The sequence below is a fragment of the Phascolarctos cinereus genome, unplaced genomic scaffold, assembly GCF_003287225.1.
Source record: "Phascolarctos cinereus isolate Bilbo 61053 unplaced genomic scaffold, phaCin_HiC Scaffold_4;HRSCAF=312, whole genome shotgun sequence".
Classification (NCBI taxonomy): domain Eukaryota; kingdom Metazoa; phylum Chordata; class Mammalia; order Diprotodontia; family Phascolarctidae; genus Phascolarctos; species Phascolarctos cinereus.
Genome location: NW_027555847.1, coordinates 356,735,491 through 356,754,639, shown reverse-complemented (window position 1 = coordinate 356,754,639; position 19,149 = coordinate 356,735,491). Strand labels below are relative to the sequence as shown.

The following is a 19,149-nucleotide window of genomic DNA, read 5'->3' as shown; positions in this document are numbered from 1 at the left end:
TGCTCTGTCATCTCGGCCTTGGATTATTTCCATGATTCACTGCCTTCATTCCTAATCTTATGCTTCTGAATGGAGCTAGAGAAAATTATGAAACCATACTCACTAGGTCTACCTCATCAAGGTCCTCACCGTGCCAAAGCAATAATTTTATACCCCCCTAATTGATTAACTGTCTCAAATGATCCAATAGAAGCTTTGTGGTATAGGTTCATGAAAAAATTAGTTGTTCTTACTTAATGAACCAATCTACCACCCACCACCCAAATGACCATAGTATGGGGGAAGGCCAAAAACGAAATCTTAAGATACACTCTCTTGTGGCCTTTGGCATCGATCACTTGAGGAACCTTTTGCATAACCTTAGTTCAGACACAGGTGTCACATTGGTAATGGGCCACTAGAATGTCTGCTGATTGATTATTGTATCTCAAGGGACCCTTATTGTCCCTCTGTGGCTTCTTTATATCATAGCTACAGATTTTGCAGCTAAATTGAACCAGGAAGAATACATGTCATACCTTTATGTGTCCTAGTAGACCTAAAGATCAGTTTCTTACCTGGTTCCTTTGTGAAATATTTGCTGCCAACATATCACATCCAACTCCTGTAACAGGGCTTTTTTATGCTTATCTGAAAATATCAACATTGTGAGTGCTTCCAAAGAAGCTGACAAATGTCAGGAGCAATGGAAGTATTGTATCTTCCAGCAGATTCTTCTCCCCATTGCAAGAAAAATAAATCTGTCTTGCCATCCTGAGTGCTAAGGTGAGATGTTACCAAAAAAAGTTAAATAATAAAATGAATAGAATCCACTCATTCCAGTTGGGATGGTGGCACTTTTAGTGGGGTGGGGAGAAGAAAGGGGAAGGAGGATTTTTTTTTAATTCTAGCAGCCCATGAAATTTTATAGTATGGGTTGCTTGCTCTCAAATGGGTGCCAATACTCCTGCAAGGTAGCACTATCCCAAATAATGTTCACTTCCTATCCCAAATTCTATCACATAGGCATCAGTTATCAAAAGGATTAGAAAATAAGTTCTAGAGCCAATTTTGGGTTCCTTGATGCCCGCAGAAGAAAACAGTTTTGTAATTCAAATGCTCTAAACCAAGGACTAACAAGGAAGACTACCTTCAATAAAAATAAAACAAAACCATTTAAACATTTGCTCTATGTAAGCTATGTTGACAGGTGCTAAGGAAGGTCCCAAAATAAATAAGACATGGTCCCCTAGCCTCAGGGGAGAGGGAAAGGGGAATAGATGTGTATGCAAATAGCTATAATAAAAAGTTCACTTGATAAGTTCATAGGAGAGAGATAAAGTATGATCAAAGTTTAGAGGAAAGAGCACTTCTGGCTGAGAATATCAATGGCAAATGAGCTAATAGAAGCCCACCAAAACCAGGTGCCATTTTTTAAAACAAGACTATGAAAACTATTACAAGGAGAAAATTCATGTCTAAAAGTTGGTGAACTTAAGAAATTACTGAACCCCTACCCCATGCTTTGGTTGGTGACATTTAATCAGTTATCCATAGAAAAGGATTTCTAAAATTTCAGGTTTCCTTCTTCAAATTATACATCATTCTAGGTGAACGTATAGCTAGTGACCTTGGATCTACTCCAGAACAGCCTGTTTTCAGGGATTATTTGCATTGTGGGAGCAATGGTGCACATCAACTGAGTGAAAGATGATATAAACTATGTAAAAGTGATGAAAAGGTCAGTATGTCATCAAGATTTGTGACTAGAAACCAGCCCAAGTGTTTGGTATCATAGAAACATGGTAGAAAATTCTAGTGCTCTCATAATCCAATAAAGTATTCAAAGAGCCCAAATGCTGACTTTCAAAATTCCGCTTTCTACTTGTTACCCTTATGCATTCAGACTTGATTTGTACGGTCTTCAGAAGTATGCTATGGTTAACTGTTGGCTGACTTGCAGATATCTGAAGAGCTCTGGAAGAAGGAGAAATGAGTGTTCATGAACTGATTGAATGGCCTTATGATCAATGCAAGGACATAGTCCTTCATTTTCATTTTTACAATACATTTTTATAATACAATACAATATATAATGTAAAATATAAAGACAATATTCTTCTTTCTTACAAAAAAAATGAGATATTCAGATGAACCTACTTTTTTTGAGGGGGTGGGAGATAGTTTAGGAAGCCTCTGATTCAAACCCTAATAAAGGTAAATTTGGATAATATTGCACAAAAACCTCTGAGATTGTGTTTCAAAGTCTGAGAGGCAATCACGCCAATATGTCAGGACTATTTCAGCAACTTGTTTTAAAAAAGGATTTTCCTGGAAATGTTTTTACATAGAAGACTCTTTGACTTGTTGTTTGGGGTTACCCATATTTCTTTTTGTCCTACCATGAAGATAACTCCAATGTGTCAGATGGATTGGGTACTTTTTCTATGTAGACTTTCTATCATAAAGCAAGAGAAGAGATAGGCTATAGGATTGATGAAGGGAAGTAGTCTCCTATCTCCAAGGATTATGGAAATATGAAGACATAGCCAAGGAACTACAGGGTTCTTGGGAAATGTAGAGTCTAATTTATCTGTATATAGATTGTATCTATCATGTTTAAAGAGAATACTAAACAGGAGAGAAACCACATTACGGATAATAATTCCAGAGATTTTTAAGCTACTTCTGTCCCCAGGTAGAGGATTAGATTGTATATGGTCCTTCAAAAAGACAGCATAATAAATATGATGCTAGCTAATACTATACATATATGCATATACACACATATATACATATATGTATGTATAGTTCTTGCTGGATTTCTATATTATATGTAATATATGAGAGAGAGAGAGAAAAAACAGAGAAAGCACTTTAAGGTTTGTAGGGCACTTTACAAATATTACCTCATTTTATCTTTACAGAAATTCTGGGAGACAGATGCCATTGTCATTCCTTTTTTTTTTTTTTTGGCTAGACAGTGGAGTTAAGTGACTTGCCCAGGGTCACACAGCTAGTGAGTGTTCTTTGTCTGAGGCTGGATTTGAACTTGGGTCCTCCTGAGTCCAGGACCAGTGCTCTATCCACTGTGCCACCTAGCTGCCCCTCATTCCATTTTACAGATGAAGAAACTGTACAGAGGAAATAGAAGTTAAATGACTTGCCCCAAATCACACAGCTACTAAGTGTCTGAGGCTAGATTTGAGCTCAGGACTTCTTGACTACAAGTCCAGTACTTTGTCTACCCATACCACCTATCTACTTCACGAAGTACCAGAATTTTTCAAGTTTGTAATGAATAAAATATTTCCTATATTCACTTGAACTTAAAGATGGGAGGAGGAAGGAATCCTGGTGCCAGCTTCTACCATTCTCTAGGAGGGAAATAACTTGCCCTGGGTCCTGGGAAATAGGAATCAGATGGTATAGGGTCTTACAGAGTGCCCCTGCTGAACACAGCATAAACATGTACCATGTATAGAATTGCACAGATTCTGAGGATGAGCCCTAACATTACCTAAGTCTTTTCCAGAGCATTAGTTGTACTCCCAACCCATGCTTCTAATTATAGAGGATCCATTAGGACCTTTCTCCTTTCCAAAGGGTGTTTGGTCAATGGGAGTCTACCAGAGATCAAGAAAGCCCTTTAGTTCTGAGTTCAGTGGCTAAAGCAAGCTCATCCTCAGTGACTGAGTCGATTCCCTGCCTAAAATGAAAGTATCTGGACAATTCACTTCCACTTGTTATTAGCATGATCAGCAGATCTTTGTGACTTATGGGTACTTGAAGAGGTCCCCCTTCCACAAATTCAGGAGTACAACCTGAGCCAAATGAACTCCATCTCTCTCAACAGCGGCATAGGTGAGGGAGTCAATGACTAAGCCGTTTGGTCCAAAACCAGAAAATTCCCCTCCAGGAGTTAGGAAATCTTACGAAGAGGTGCCTTTACGCCAAGGCCAGAGGCGTAGGAATAAGGAGTGGGTAGGGTAAAGCTGACAACACTGATTACTAGAAAATATTATTATTCACCTTTATAAGCCATTTTAAAGTTTGCAGGGCTCTTCCTCCACAATCCTGTAAGGTAGGTGTAACATATTATTCCATTTTATAAATGAGGAAACAGAAACTTGAAAAGTCTAAGAGTTTTGCTCATGTTTACTACGGAGCATTGGAGCCAAGATGCAAACCCCAGTCTCCAGTGCTCTTTATGTTCTATCCTGCTGAATCTCTAAGGAGCAGTGTAGCTCCTGTGGCTCCTTATCATTTAGCAGTTGTGAAGTGGTGCAACTGGGCAAATTCTGGGCAGTGAGGACACCTGGAGCATGTACATCTTAGCCCGCAGGTCTGCATACTCATTCTGAGTATATACTGCCTCTGTGGGTTTCTGATACTTCTAGGTGGGGGCCAAGGGAGCAGGCTTGGAAACTGTCAAATCAGACCATGGTGGCAATTGGCAGACAAGAAAAGAACTGGTGATCTAGATAAGTAGGAAGAGTTTGGCAAATATCACAGTTGCAGGGAGGTTACATACCTGCCAGAGGATCAGTTCACATATACAGGTGCAAATCAGTCCCAAAGGTGGCAAAGATTTTATGGTCTGGGATGTTTACTGAAATAGGGAGGAGCATATCCAAGAAGGTAACCAACAAAGTATGAGAAGGTCAACAAGGAGTATGAATAGGGTCCATAGGAGTGCTGTTAGTGAGAACGGTTGTGACCTCAGTCTCGTATGGAATCTATATTCTTTACTCTGTTTATATTTCCTGCTGTGTACATAGGGATGAAAGGGTTGGGAGAGAGGATGTGGAAGATTCACAAGCGTTTGTTTCTGTGTAGGTGAGTCAAAGTATCAGTAGGAAGTATCATTACAGCAGTGGCATGGGATTTGTTCTTCTGGAAGATTGTTGCAGGTGGTACCTATGCAGTCAAAATGAAGCAAAAGATGATCAATAATTAGTCTTCTGAGTGTATACTGTAAAGACAACCAGATCAGATATACTATAAGCTAAATAGTACCTTTAGGGGCCTAATTTTCAGCCTAGCTTGAATTCAATGCCCATTTACCAGGTTTCTACCTCTGTGTTTTGTTCAGGCTTAACAATAATCTATCGTTTATGAATAACAATTTTTTTGTTGCCATGTGTTTGGTTTGTGGCCTAGCCTTTGACTGACAACTATTAATCAAATGAACAACACAAAGTTTAAAGCATAAAAATTATAAAATATTAAATCAGAAGCTGATAAACATTTTGATGCATGTAGATCCATTTTGTGTCTAATTACAAATAATTCAGATAATGAGTATAGAGCAGGGGAAAATTTTACAACGAAAAGCATTGAAGCTAAAGTAAAAGAACTTGGGATGATAAGTAACAGCATGCCGCAGAAAGAGTATTTCACTGGGAGTCAGGGAGCCTAGATTTTAATCCTATCTCTGCTACAAACTAACTGTATGTCAGTGAACTAGCTCCTCACCTTTCCAGACCTTGGTTTTCAAATCTGCAAATGAAGGTTCAGACTAGACTATTTCTGAGGGCCTTCCTAACTTTAAAATTGTTTCCCTCATTAGATTGCATGTTATTATTAAGCCAGTAAAACATTTATATTAAAATAATAAAAACAAATTGTTTTTCAGCATTTTAAAAGAAAAGACTCATTTCCTTAATAAATATTTTTTAGGTCAGGTTACAAAAACTATTTCTAGATCTCCAGTGATGTCATGTCAAAGATATTGGCACAAAAATATATGCACAGCTATTCACAAAGTTTTTAATTTATGACATAGTTCTCCTTTGCTAAAGCAAGAGTTTTGTATGACAGATATTGAGACACTGAGGTTAAGACGGGCATTCTAGTAAAAATGAAGACAAGGAATAGGCAGGTTTTAATATCTCATACGTTACTAATACATGAATATAAGAACTGGTGGTTGTCAGATAAGTATGTTGAACATAATAAAATAAAGATTGTATAGGATTGATCCTAACCACTGAATACATATTTGGGAAAATTGGCACATTACTTCTATGAAATAGCTAATATAACTATCCCTTACACATTAGCCAAACAGAGAAATAACCAGGGATTGAAAAATACAACTTAGAAACTTTGATTTGTAGCTTAATATGGGATCAAAATGTGTTGTCTTCTAATGACAAATCACTGGTCTCAGTGAACCTGAAATTCCCTTCCATCTCTGAATCCTGTAATATTAAGATCTGATGAACTGTCCTGTTTTTATTGGTCAAATTACAATTTTTAACCAATAATCTAAAGTTGATATAATTGTTAAATAATTCTGCTCAATGAAGTCTCATTCAGAAAATGATTGGGAGGGGCAGCTAGGTGGCACAGTGGATAGAGCACCAGCCCTGGATTCAGGAGGACCTGAGTTCAAATCTGACCTCAGACATATAACACTTACTAGCTGTGTGACCCTGGCAAGTCACTTAACCCCATTGCCTAACCAAAAAAAAGAAAAGAAAAGAAAAGAAAGTGATTGGGAAATGTTGTTTAAGACTACATCCAATATGGAGGATGAGTACTGGAGAACATAAATACTAAAAGAAGTCAGAATGGAGCTAAAGGCATTTAAGTCAATTAGAACTGAGAGTAGTTTTAAAATAATTTTATTGTACTCTTTTTTCCTATGCTTATTTTTTATTGTTTTGATTTTCATGGGAATTCATATTGGTGAGGGAACTCTAAGTTTATTTGCTGTGAACAAATGCTTGTACTCTTTAAGCTTATTGATGGGGTGAGGGGGAATAAAAACCTCAAAGCTGCAATTATCTTAGAAAGATAAGAATAACATTAGTAAAAGTCACTAGGTTAATGTATATTTGGTTACCTAAAGTGGATTTGAATGTTGGAGGTGTGAAGAAAGGGCATAATGTGGACAGAGAAGAGATCATATCTGTGCTGTTCTTTTTTTGTTTTGTTTTTGGTTTTTGTTTTTTGGGTGTTTTTTGGCAAGGCAATTGGGGTTAAGTGACTTGCCCAGAGTCACACAGCTCGTGAGCATCAAGTATGTGAGTCAGGATTTGAACTCAGATCTCCTGACTCCAAGATTGTATTGTTTGATGTGATTTGTCTTCTTTGTTGGATTTTCCACAGAAATTATACAGTAGGATAAAACTACTTCAGCAGTGCAATAAATAGTTGATTTATGTGTGCTAAAAATAAAAACAAATACTCTGAAAAATAGACTCAGAATGGTTCATGTTTCTATTGTCAGATAGCTATGTGAAGGTCAGTTGTCAATGTGCTTTGAAACTGACACAATTCACAGTTGCTAACTTTATTCCGTACAATCTGAGGAGAGTTTTGAAGGTTTTCAAATGAAAAAAAAAATGTTTCTCTGACATTATCCCTATATTTCCTCCTGGGTATTTTTGTGAAAATCACAGGCTTTTTTAATGGGAAGTGTGATTATAAATTATACTAATTTTGGTCTATTTTGTATTTATTAGTCACCAAAGGTTTCAAATTAATTTGTTGATAACATGAAATACTTGAATAATTGTACTTATATATTCTCCCAAGTATTTCTATGCAAATAAAAAGGTACTTTATAGAAAGTATGATCATAAATATTACCTTTTGACCTCTTCTAAATTTTTTAATTTTAATTACTTCAGATTAATTTTGCTTATATGTAAGATATTAGATGAATTGCTATTCCTTGGTTCTTACCTAAGCAGCTTTTCTCCTATCTAGTGACTGTCACAATCCATTTTGATTGACTTCTCTATCATATCCATGCCTAAAAGTAGTATAATTCAATTAATCACTTTATATGAGGTTATGGTCGTTCTAGTTTCTGTCTGGTCTTTATATAATACGCTCATGTTTTTCCTTTTCCAAATGAGACTATTGTTTACTCATGAAAATTACTGTGAAGGACTTATGAATTTTTATATAGGTAATTTAGAACAGTAAAAATATAAATTGCTTATATAGTATATAATATTTTTCTATATTATATACTACATAAGATATATTACCTATTGGTTATATCATATATTATCTATCATAGATTACATATTATATAATACTTATATGCTATATATATATTATATATTACTTAAGTATTATACAAGTCATTAAAATTTAAACACGTTTCCCATTTACATTTGTTGTAGACCTTTACCGGAGAGTGGACCCTCCCAGAAGAAATGTCTGAGTCTGCCCTACCTCCCAATAATAATATATTGGGTCATGTGCTTCGTGTAGTTCATGAAAAAGTTCAGCCTCCAAGGGCACCAATTCTTACGCCTCAGATTCCTTCCTTTTCAATTAAAGGATGCATGCTGGGAAAGACTTGTAGTGGAAAAACCAGCTGCCTGAAGATTTTAGAAGAAGGTAGAATTTTTTTAATCTCTAATTGCTGCCAAACTAACTGTCCAATATGACTTTAAGTGTTCTGGTCACATAAGAGAGAATATACTATAATCTTGGCGCACAGTCTGCTTAAATGAAAAAAAAAAGTAGTAGATCTTATAATTCTTATAAAAACAGTTCTAGGTTGTCTTCAGTTATTGCTTCTCATGGTTCTGCTTAATTCACTTTTCAACAATTTATACAAGTATTTCCCACATTTCTCTTTAATTCCTCATATCTGTTATTTCCCACGTCACACTGTTTTCAATTCCCTCATAAACTACAAATTTTCAGCCATTCACCAATCAAACATACTTGCTTTGTTTCTCATTCTTTTGCTGCCACAAGACGTTGTACTACAAATATTCTGGTTTATATGGTGCCTTCCTATATACTTTTCACTTCTTTGGGATATATGACCAATAGTGGGATGAATGGATTAGTCATTTTTCTAGCGCAATTCAAATTTGTTTTCCAGAGTGATTGGTCTTCCAGTTGACAGGCTACCAACACTGTCTTCCAAAAGCTCAAACAAAATTGATTAGTCCCATCTCACATCACTTTGTATAATTTGAATGTGAGGTTTTACTCAGAAATGTTTTCATTTGCTTTTATCTGACTATTAAAATTTTGGAGATTTTTTTCAAGTAGTTGTTGATGGTTTGTGATTCTTCTTTTGAAAACTATTCATAATATTATACCACTCTTTATTAGTCAATTGTTCTTTTTTTTTTAATTTTTAGGCAATTGGGGTTAGGTGACTTGCCCAGGGTCACACAGTTAGTAAGTGTCAAGTGTTTGGTCTGAGGCTGGATTTGAACTCAGGTCCTCCTGACTTCAGGGCCAGTGCTCTATCCACCGCACCACCTAGCTGCCCCAGTCAATGATTCTTGGACTAAAATATGTCCTTTCTTATATATTTGGGACTTCAGAATTTTGTGTGGTTTAACACTAACAGAAATCAAAGATATTTGATGCAATTTATTTGTCATACTTTACAATTTCTCTTTTCATTTTTGCAGCATTAATTTTGTTTTTCTGTCTGTGTAAAAGTTTTCTTTGATTTTTTTTATAATTGAAATTTTCTCTTATCTTTTATGATTGCCTCTGCACTTTAGTTTTACGTTTTCCCTTAACCACAAGTGTCAAAGACAATTCTTTTCAATCTGTATGGGTTTTTTTGGGTTTTTTTTACAAGACAGTTACCTTTTATATTTAGGTCTTTTTCTATTTGATTATCATGTGGCATAAGGTGAAAGATCTTGATTTATGCCTGAGTTTTGCCAAACAGCTTTCCCTTTTTCCAAGTAGTTCTTGGTGAATTAAGTATTGTCCCCTGATAGTTTCTGCTCTTGGTTAGCCAAAGCTTTATGTGCTGGAAACTTACTCTTCGCAATAGAGTAGGTTTTTGCTATAATACCAGTCAGTCTCATTTATGATAAAGAGGGATTTTACTTAGAAGACAATACTGGGGCATAGACCCCAAAGACCCAAAATACAGTGTTATTAAAACCTAAACGAAGAACTACATGTCTTGCATATAATTGGCACTCAATAAACATTTTTAATTTATTTAATCAGACTAACTCAAAATATTCCACTGTATCCTAGCTTTCCATATTGAGATACTTTCTATTGACAAGCTGGTTCAAGAAGCCATTCAGGCTTTCCTTATGAATGAAACAGTAGCTGAAGTTCCGGTGGATATGCAAGAACAAGAAGAGACTGAAAAAGAAATTCCGGCAAGTATAATCCTAACTTTCTTTGTTCATATCTAGAACTATTGAGTTTTAGTGTTGGAAGAGAAATTTCACATTATTTGGCTATCCTTACATGTTATAGTTATGGAAACACAAGTCCAAAAGTTGAGTCACTTGCTCAAGGTTTCACTGCTGCTTAATAACAGCACCAGAACCAAAAATCAGGGCTCCTGCTTGTAAAGCCCATACTCTTTCCAGGACACCATCTTGCTTCAAATTAAGTATATTATCTAGGAGTTCTTATAGTCTATTCAAAGATAAACTCTAGAAGGTCTTCCTACATGGAAAGACTTGGAGTATAGACTTTGGTAAGAGATAGCAGCTGGTCTGAAGACCAACCTCATTCAATTTTAGTAGACCATCACCGAAAATCTGGACAGGAGGTGATGAATTTTTTTCCCATAGATAGTCATGATGACTATTTCCTGAGGCCTAGAGAGGTGGAACTCTGCCTCGTGCTATTAGTACCTACATCGATGAAATTATGGATGCTTTGAAGTATTGAAGGAAACTCAGGTCTTCTGTGTAAATGAGAATTCTGCTATTGAAAGAGAGAAAAGAAGAAAAATAGAGGGGGGAGAGACAGAGAGAGGGGAAGAAAGGGGAGAGGGAGAAGAAAGGAAGAGTGAGAGAGAAGAGAGGAAGAAAGAGAGAGGAAGAAAGGGAGAGAGAGAGGTTTTTTAGTTCTTTGATCATGCTATGATAACCATTTATTATTCATATCAAATATTCACAACAAGCATGTCCATCTTTCCTTGTTTTCCTAATGACTGCCAAACAGCGACAATCTTTGCGCTGTTTGATCAAGGGATGTTTGTGATATGTTAGGCTTTTAAAAATATTGTCTGTTCTTCAGTCCTAGGCTCCCATATATATTGCTTATAATAAAGTATAACCAAAATCTCTGAATCTCCTTTAATGTCACTAATTTTAGGGATATAATTATATGCATTCTGTCACTCAAGCTTTAATTTACAGAAAATTGAAATCATTAATCTTATTAAAATTTAAGTAATTTTTTTTAAAAGGAAATGGCGGCAACTTCAATAACAACAATTCATACCAAAAAAGATTCAAGTGTAGAAGGTAAAACTCTATTGAATCCATAGAGTGGTTAATGAATGAATGATTAACTGAATGAATAAATGAATGAATTAAACCTTTATTAAGCACTTACTATGTTCTAGGCACTGTGTGAAGTACTGAAGGTACAAATATAAAAAAAAAAGACAATCCTTAACTTTAAGTAGATGATATTCTAATAAATAGACTGCAGATACAGAGGAATGGTAGGTAGGGAGGGGTGTTTTGGTCTGAGGAGTTATTGTGGAGAATTGCTACATAGGACAGTTAATTTCCATGCCCATTCTAGAAGCAATACTATTTATTTGATTACTGTGCAAGGAGAATGAGGTAAAAAGTGTGTGTGGGGGTGAGTTGTGTGAAGGGGAGCATGTGTGTATATTGGCAGGCAAATAGCAAAATGCCCTGAGTGGATGATTGGCAGGTTGAATGAAATATGAAGGCAAAGCATGATCTGGAACGTGGGCCAGTTGTTTGGGACCTAGGAAGAAAGTTCCAAAGATGAGTAAAAATTAACTTCCCTATGCACTCAGGGTATGGATTCTGGGTGTTCAAGGTAGAGAGTGCTGGTCCATGTGGGAAGATGAGTATGTAATGTTATTATTGAGAGCAATAATGAATTGGGAGGATTGGCTGGGGAGAGGTGGATGCTCATAGACAAGGAGAAAGTTTCTTATGTCCTCTTTATTCCACTGGGAGATAAAACATAGAAACACCATTAGGATTTTTTCACCTTCATTTTTCTTTAAATTGTTATATATAATTTGTTGAAAAGAAACTTGGGATTTTGGCATCCTAAACTCTAAAGTTTTAGAGAGAGGTCTTGTGATTTGATCTTCTGTTACCCCTCTGGAACCAGTATAGTAATAGGGCTACTGATTACCATTTCCTTATTCATATTATACAGGCAGAAAATAAAATCCTATTACTTGAAGCTATGTGAGTAATAGATAACTTTCTTTAGAAAAAGAAAATTCAGTTCTTATTTCAGACAAAATAAATTTAGTCTAGCTAGACCAAAATTGAATGTTTACTCTAGTTGGGATGTGCTTCTTAGTCATGCAGTCCCTTTGTAGAGTATCTTAGGGAAACTCAACATTAAAATACAAAGTAACTTTGGTATATTAAACAGATTTGTAATTTTCTACCATGCTGTGCAGATTTCAATCATCCCATCATCAGCATCATCAGATGGAACAGAAAGCGCTTATTATATGCCAACTATCGTGCTAAGCACTTGAGTATACAAGTAGAAAAGCAAGAAGCGCATTGCCTCACTAAAGGAGACAACACTCACATACATGTGTCTGTGTATATATGTTTGTATATGTGCATGTGAGTTCAGCTACAGGTCGGATGGCAAAGTACAGGTGTCTAGAAGGCACAACAGCAAAGCAGATGGTAAAGACAAGTGTACTACCGTATTATCAAAAGGATTGTATTTGACGACTCATTATTCACTATCATTATCAGCACAGAATTAAATATTAAGTTTAGTCTTGGGTACCGTTCCCGAAGTGGCTTGGTCTTTGCATCTTTCTTTGGGGCCGTCTTGTGTTATTTTTTCCCCATTGCATTGGTACTTAAAATCTAGCTCTAATATTAAAAATTTGAAAACTGTAACTTTTTACTTGGACAGAATTGTATTTACCTCAAATCCTACAAACATCTTTCCTAAAATCAATCATAAAGAAAAACCTGCATGACTAATTCTTCATAAGTTCCAAAGTGGTTTGTGTATATGTTCATTGCCCATAGACTTGTAGGATGAGTGAATCCTTCAGGTTTTTTTTTTCTTCCAAACACTTGGGTCAAAATCCAAAAAATTCAAAAACTGAAAATAAGCAAATAGATAATAAGCATTAAATTAACAACAACAACAACAACAAAGGTCAGAATAACATGAGAAGGGTTGCCACTATAATGAGTGGTTTTACTATTTCAGTTTCATGAGCAATTGAAGTAATAAATATTTCAAATATACAGAATGGCTTCCTCCATAGGGTGGCAAATGCATATATTTAGTTGTTATAAATGTTACAGAAAAACTGTTCTGACCATTTCTCCTGTCCCTAGATGATGACCTTGGTAAATCATTTTCCATCCAGGTTGTGAAAGCAAGCAGTATAGCACGAGTAAGTAATGCAATCTGATTTTGACCTTGAAAGTCCCCAAGGAAATCATCAAGCAGAGTACTCTTCTCTCATTATCTTTCCTTTTAAATAGAATGAAAGTTTGCCAGCCAGTAAAGATGCTTTATCAAACCTCCCATTACCTATTAGTATACAGGTAACAAAATAAATATAATTACTATTATTTATAATTCAGTAAAATCATTATTGAATCTTATCAAAATGGGTATGAAGATATTTGGAATATATTGTTGAGTGGTAAAAATTATATATTTTCTCCCTTTTTTCTCTTTCATATTCTGACTATGATCATGTTTGCCTTCCACATCTTTATTTTTCCAACTGACAGAATTTATTCTTAAATAACTCTAACTAGAGAAAATTGTATTTATATTGTAATAATTTTCTATAATTATTTTCTTTTTAGTCATTTTACTAAAGCTGCCTAAGTGTTACGGACCTGCCACATATATACCTATTTTAAGGAAGTTTAGTCATACTTTTCCTCTACCTTAGTACTTTTATTCTCCACCATAAGACAAACTTTCTAAGTGTTCTGGATTTCAAAACTTCTTCAAGGGAGTTTTGAGAGGCAACCTGGTGGAGAAACAGAATTGGCTTCAAAGTCTGTCTCTGACATAAATTGACTGTGTGACATTGGGCAAATCACTTAATGCCTCGGGGCTCTAGTCTCCAGGCAACTCTCTAAAACTCTAAGTTCAGAGAAAGTGCCAACCTCCATTGGAAGAGGAGGTTCCCTCTATTTCCCTATGCCAGTGAAGTCACAGGCTCACACTTATCCAAATCCTGTCCCTAAAGCCTCTCACCTTTATTTGTTCAAATGATCTGTTCTCCAAGTAGATTTTCACACTAAAATATGTTTTCCAAAGCTAAAGACTCCTTACTTTAGAAATATCACAAATATATGTTCTTGGAAATACTGCTACTACTACTACTACTATGACTACTACTACTATGACTACTACTACTACTACTACTACTGCTACTGCTACCACTTCTACTACTACTACTACTACTAATTATTATTATTATTATTATTATTATTATTGGTGATGATTAGCTATTATTGAATGGCAATTATTATTATTACAGGATTTATAATGTTTTAAGGTTCACAAAGCATATTACAAATATTATCTCATTGTATTTCCAAAACAATGCTTGCAGGTAGGTGCTATAATAGAATTGAGCATCTTAATGACTTAGTGCAAATATATCCCACCTGGCAGAAAAAATCTCAAAATTCATAGCCTGTTGATAGAAGGTCAGTAAAATCATCATTATTTATATAGAAAACTAAGTTTACTCCCCTGGCTTTGAAGGCATTAGCTCTCTCAATTGTTCATTACCTCATAAATGTATAAACTCCCCCCCCAATCTGTTTTGAATCACATCTTATTTTTTGGACTGAAACTAAGCTTATATTTTATCCCATAATTTGCTTTTTTGTTAATTTTAAATAATATGAATAAATTAATAAAGAGCAGTTGTTATTATAAGCCTTTGGGATGGTAGCCTTTCATATAATAGTTACAACTGTCACCTTATTCATCTACCTACTTATAAGTAAAAGTTAATTATGTAACTTTAGGGAGTTAATTTATCGAAATGTTGATTTTAAAAATATGTTCCATTTTGTGTTATTGGTGTGACTGCTAGGCATGTATTCATCAGTTCTTGTAGGAGTCTTTTATACAGCTCAGAGAACACAGATTATAGATGACTCCTCGACATAGCACTGTAAGACCAAGGATCCTTATTAGTGTTAGAAGCTTCTGGAGAACAGGAATGATATCTTTCATGTCTTTGTATCCCTTATATCCTTGCAGATAGCAGGCACCCAGTCGATCTTTATTGAATGAATGAGTTTCTCACAAGTGAATTTGAAGTTCTAAAATTCTTATTTGAGACTTGTTCTTCCCATTGTTAGCTAGTTCTCCTGAAATACCTGCAGAGTAAAGGTTTCATCAGGTGGAACCAAGATGCCCTGGAATGATTAGGGCATTTTCATGCTAATCCATCCTCTTCACTAGCGTTCCTAGCCTACATTTCAATTAATTGGAACTAATTAACAACTTAAAGTAAAAATCAGTACTTACTCAAAGAAAATTATAGTAGAAGTGTTAATGCAGAAATTATACCAAATGAACACATGATTCTGGGTCATTGAATAAGCCCAACTGGACTGGGAAGATAATGAGCTCTCAGAACAGTTTTCCCCTAAAATCTTGCTTTGGCTAAACACAGCCCAGTTCAGTAGTAGACTGGATTAAAAAAAAAAAAAACAACTTATGATCCCCAATGTAGTCTTTGAGCCATGGAATTCCTATCATTTTTCATGATCTCTTTTATGAATCCTTCAAAAAATTTACTTTCTAGAAACTAAGCCTGACCATGGGTAAATTTCTTATAATTACCAAATTATATTCTTATAATTACTAAATATCTTTTAGATTTTATAGCTACTTCTTAATGAGATATAATCATTTCAACCATTGCAATATTGTTGCACCAAACTTTGGACATGTATTTTTGGTTATATGTACTATATGTCTTAATTGCTTATTTCCACAGCTTAGTAACCGTGCGCAACTTGGCGCAAGATGTGAAAGGTTGCTGAAGAAAGGAAGAAGTATCCCCGATCTACTGCTAATTCAAATCATGGTGGATGCCATTAAGTATGAATTATCTTCTTTTGTACTATTTTTAATACATTTATAAGCTTATTTAATTATGGATAGTTCAAGTACCGTCTACTAGAGTCCTCCTCTGATGACTGGCACAGTTTAGCATATGGGGACCCATGAGCTCAGGCATATACTGCCACACTGAACTTTAAGCATACATTTCATAATAGTTTAGCTAAAAAAAAAAAAAGGATGGCTTGCTCATGAGTAGTGAGAGATAAGTCTGGAAAGGTAAGAAAAAGACACATTTTAGAAGGTCTTAAATTCAAAGCTAAAGAATTTGGACTTGACCATGAAGTAGCCACTGAAGATTTTTTTAACACAATAGTGATGTGATAGCAACAGTGTTTTAGGAAGATTAATCTGGTTTGCTATAAAATTGAAATATGTCATGAGATTTTCATAGCTTTTTATTACACTGTATTATTCTAATTGCACCCGATTTAACCCCCAAAAGATAACAATCAGCCCTTTTAGTATTATGGTCATGATTAGTTTTATTTTTTCCTAAATATTAGCAATTTCATGTTCTTCCAAACTTTAGTCAAGTACCAATAGAAAAAGGATGGATCTTGGATGGTTTTCCAATGACAGTAACTCAAGCAAAACTTCTTGAGGAAGCCCTTACAGGGTTCAACCCTGATCAACAAGATCACGAGGGAAAGAGTTACAAAAAATCAACACTGGTATATGATCCGACAGCTCCTAAAGACCCCCCTCCTCCTCCACCTGCACTTGATTTTGCTATGTTGCTGGATATAACTGATACGATGGTGTTGAATCGTGTGATGGGTAAGTTGAACAGCTCATGAAAGAAATTTTATAGAGCTTTGTAGCATTTATGCATTGAAAAGCTGAATGAAGTATGACAATTTATTTCATGAAATAAATTTTGATTTTTTTTTTAAATCTTGAGCCACCTACCTCTAACTCTTCTCCCATGACTATTACTGTTCAGCCCTATAGCCCTAGACTCCGTAAATTTCATTGATGACATCTATCATGAGAAGCTGGTAGTGAAAATCCCTGCTAACTACAACCTCTTATGTGAACCCCTCCAAAAATAACTTGCTTAAAAGATGCTCTCTTGATATTATTTATGTAATTATAAAAATAGTATATGTTTGCCTAGCACTTTAGGCTTACAGAGCACTTTATGTAAATTGTATCATTTGATTCTCACAACAACCTGCACCTTCTGACTCCTAATCAGAAGTCTTCCCAGTACACTGAGCTGTTTCAATTTAGATGAGTATCGCTACTGAGACACTTTCATATCATGCCAGCACATTTCTGTGGTGTCACCCAGACTAAAGTCATGGACTGTCTTATTGATATAAGCAAGATGTCACCCACTGTTTCTTCTGGCTACTGTATTTTTATATTAGCTCTGTGAAATCATTTTCAAATTAGCTAAGGTTCCGACTCAACCTTCTGTCACAGATGAGACTATTGGGAACATCCACATGGCAGTGCTTAGCTACAGCAAACCATCCATCGATTTTCTCTTGCCCTTGATACATGATCAACCCATCCTCCCTTCCAGCCGTGTTTCTTTTCTCCTGCTTCTTGTGCATAATTCTCCAGTACTCACTCTCAGGATACAATCTTTTGCTGGCCCACAAATTAGATTCTTGGGGACTCTGATATTTCATGAATTATAACTATTCAATATAATCATCAGAATATTGATATTAAAAAGATGGGCTTTTGTTTCAGAAATAAGTAATATCCCCAAGACAATTTTATTCTAAAGAAATCTCTCTTTTGAGTGTTTGGATGCAGGAACATGAGGGAAGGAAGTATAACAATTTGTGTCAGTGTGCATACTTGTACATAGGCATGTATTAATAATTAAGTGAATTCTCTTGGTGAAAATAATAGTAAAACTCCATGGAAGGTAACCTCTATGTGTAATATACATTTTATATATATATACATATATATAATATATACATATATATATATATACATATATATATTATATACATATATATATATACATATATATATATATACATGTATATATATATACATATATATATGTATATATATATACATATATATATGTATATATACGTATATATATGTATATATATATACGTATATATAAAAATACATATATCCATATAGGTATATATCTATATAGATATAGATATATGTATGTGTGTGTATATATATATATAATTATATTATATATATATGTTATATATGTATATATATGTAATATACAGGTATATATGGAAGGTGATGCCAGATCGTAGGTATAAATAGGAAGCTAATGATGATGGCAGCTGAAGGGTTCACCCACCAGTAATTTCTGGGAGTGGGCATTTAGGGTTAAGGTTAAGGTGAAACTGTCCCTGCCCTCAAAGTTGTGTGTAGTTTGTCCTTTGACCATGACCTCAGGGAGATGATGACATGACTTGCAGTTGGCTTTATTTGAGTGAGGGAGGGCTGTGCTTGGACTGTGCAGACTCATCTTCCTGGATCAAATCTGGCCTCAGACACTTACTGGCTATATGACCCTGGGTAAGTCATTTAATGCTGTTTGCCTCAGTTCCTCATCTATAAAATTAGCCAGAGAAAGATGGCAAACTACTGTAGAATCTTGCCAAGAAAACCCAAATGAATCACGTTGAGTCATATATGACTGAAACAACTCAATAATAACAACAATATATCCACAGTGCTTACTTAGCATAGTGTCTGACACATAGTAAGTGCTTAAGAAATGCTTATTGACTAACTGATCCTTGTTTTCCAGTGTGTCTGAAGGAAAGCTATCTAGGCAGGAGAAGTGGATAGGAAGATCCTTCTCCATCACGTAGTGGCATTGCACAGACAGGCAAATACAAACTCTCTGTCCTATTTAGAAGCTTGGCCCAAATCTGAGAGAGTCTAAGGAGCTTTCTGGGTCCTCCGCTATGCAAGAACTTCCTTAAATAGTTCTGAAAATTACTTACCCGTTTGTTAGTTAGTGGTTGTAAAGGTAAGAGATCAGTCTTGGGCTTGCACTAAATAGAAGTCTAGGTTTGGAGGAAAATTTGGGAACAGTACAATTATTTAGTTCTTTAAGGTGTAGATGGAAGCCTTGCTCCC

General features: G+C 35.3%; 2 protein-coding genes across 2 annotated transcripts in view; both read left to right on the top strand.

Annotated features, from left to right (window-relative positions):
• The window catches only part of LOC110214653 (sperm flagellar protein 2), a 105,687-nt gene extending 95,415 nt beyond the window's left edge, over positions 1-10,272 (top strand). Inside the window, exons 11-12 of the mRNA XM_078153221.1 lie at positions 8,127-8,346; positions 9,976-10,272. Coding sequence (XP_078009347.1) covers positions 8,127-8,346; positions 9,976-10,142 — 387 coding nt within the window. The 3' untranslated portion in view covers positions 10,143-10,272. The remainder of the gene's footprint in view (positions 1-8,126; positions 8,347-9,975) is intronic.
• Positions 10,273-11,155: 883 nt separating this feature from the next.
• Positions 11,156-19,149, top strand: part of LOC144454094 (sperm flagellar protein 2-like) — a 142,121-nt gene continuing 134,127 nt past the window's right edge. The window contains exons 1-4 of the mRNA XM_078151756.1: positions 11,156-11,210; positions 13,269-13,342; positions 15,935-16,038; positions 16,592-16,839. Coding sequence (XP_078007882.1) covers positions 11,156-11,210; positions 13,269-13,342; positions 15,935-16,038; positions 16,592-16,839 — 481 coding nt within the window. The remainder of the gene's footprint in view (positions 11,211-13,268; positions 13,343-15,934; positions 16,039-16,591; positions 16,840-19,149) is intronic.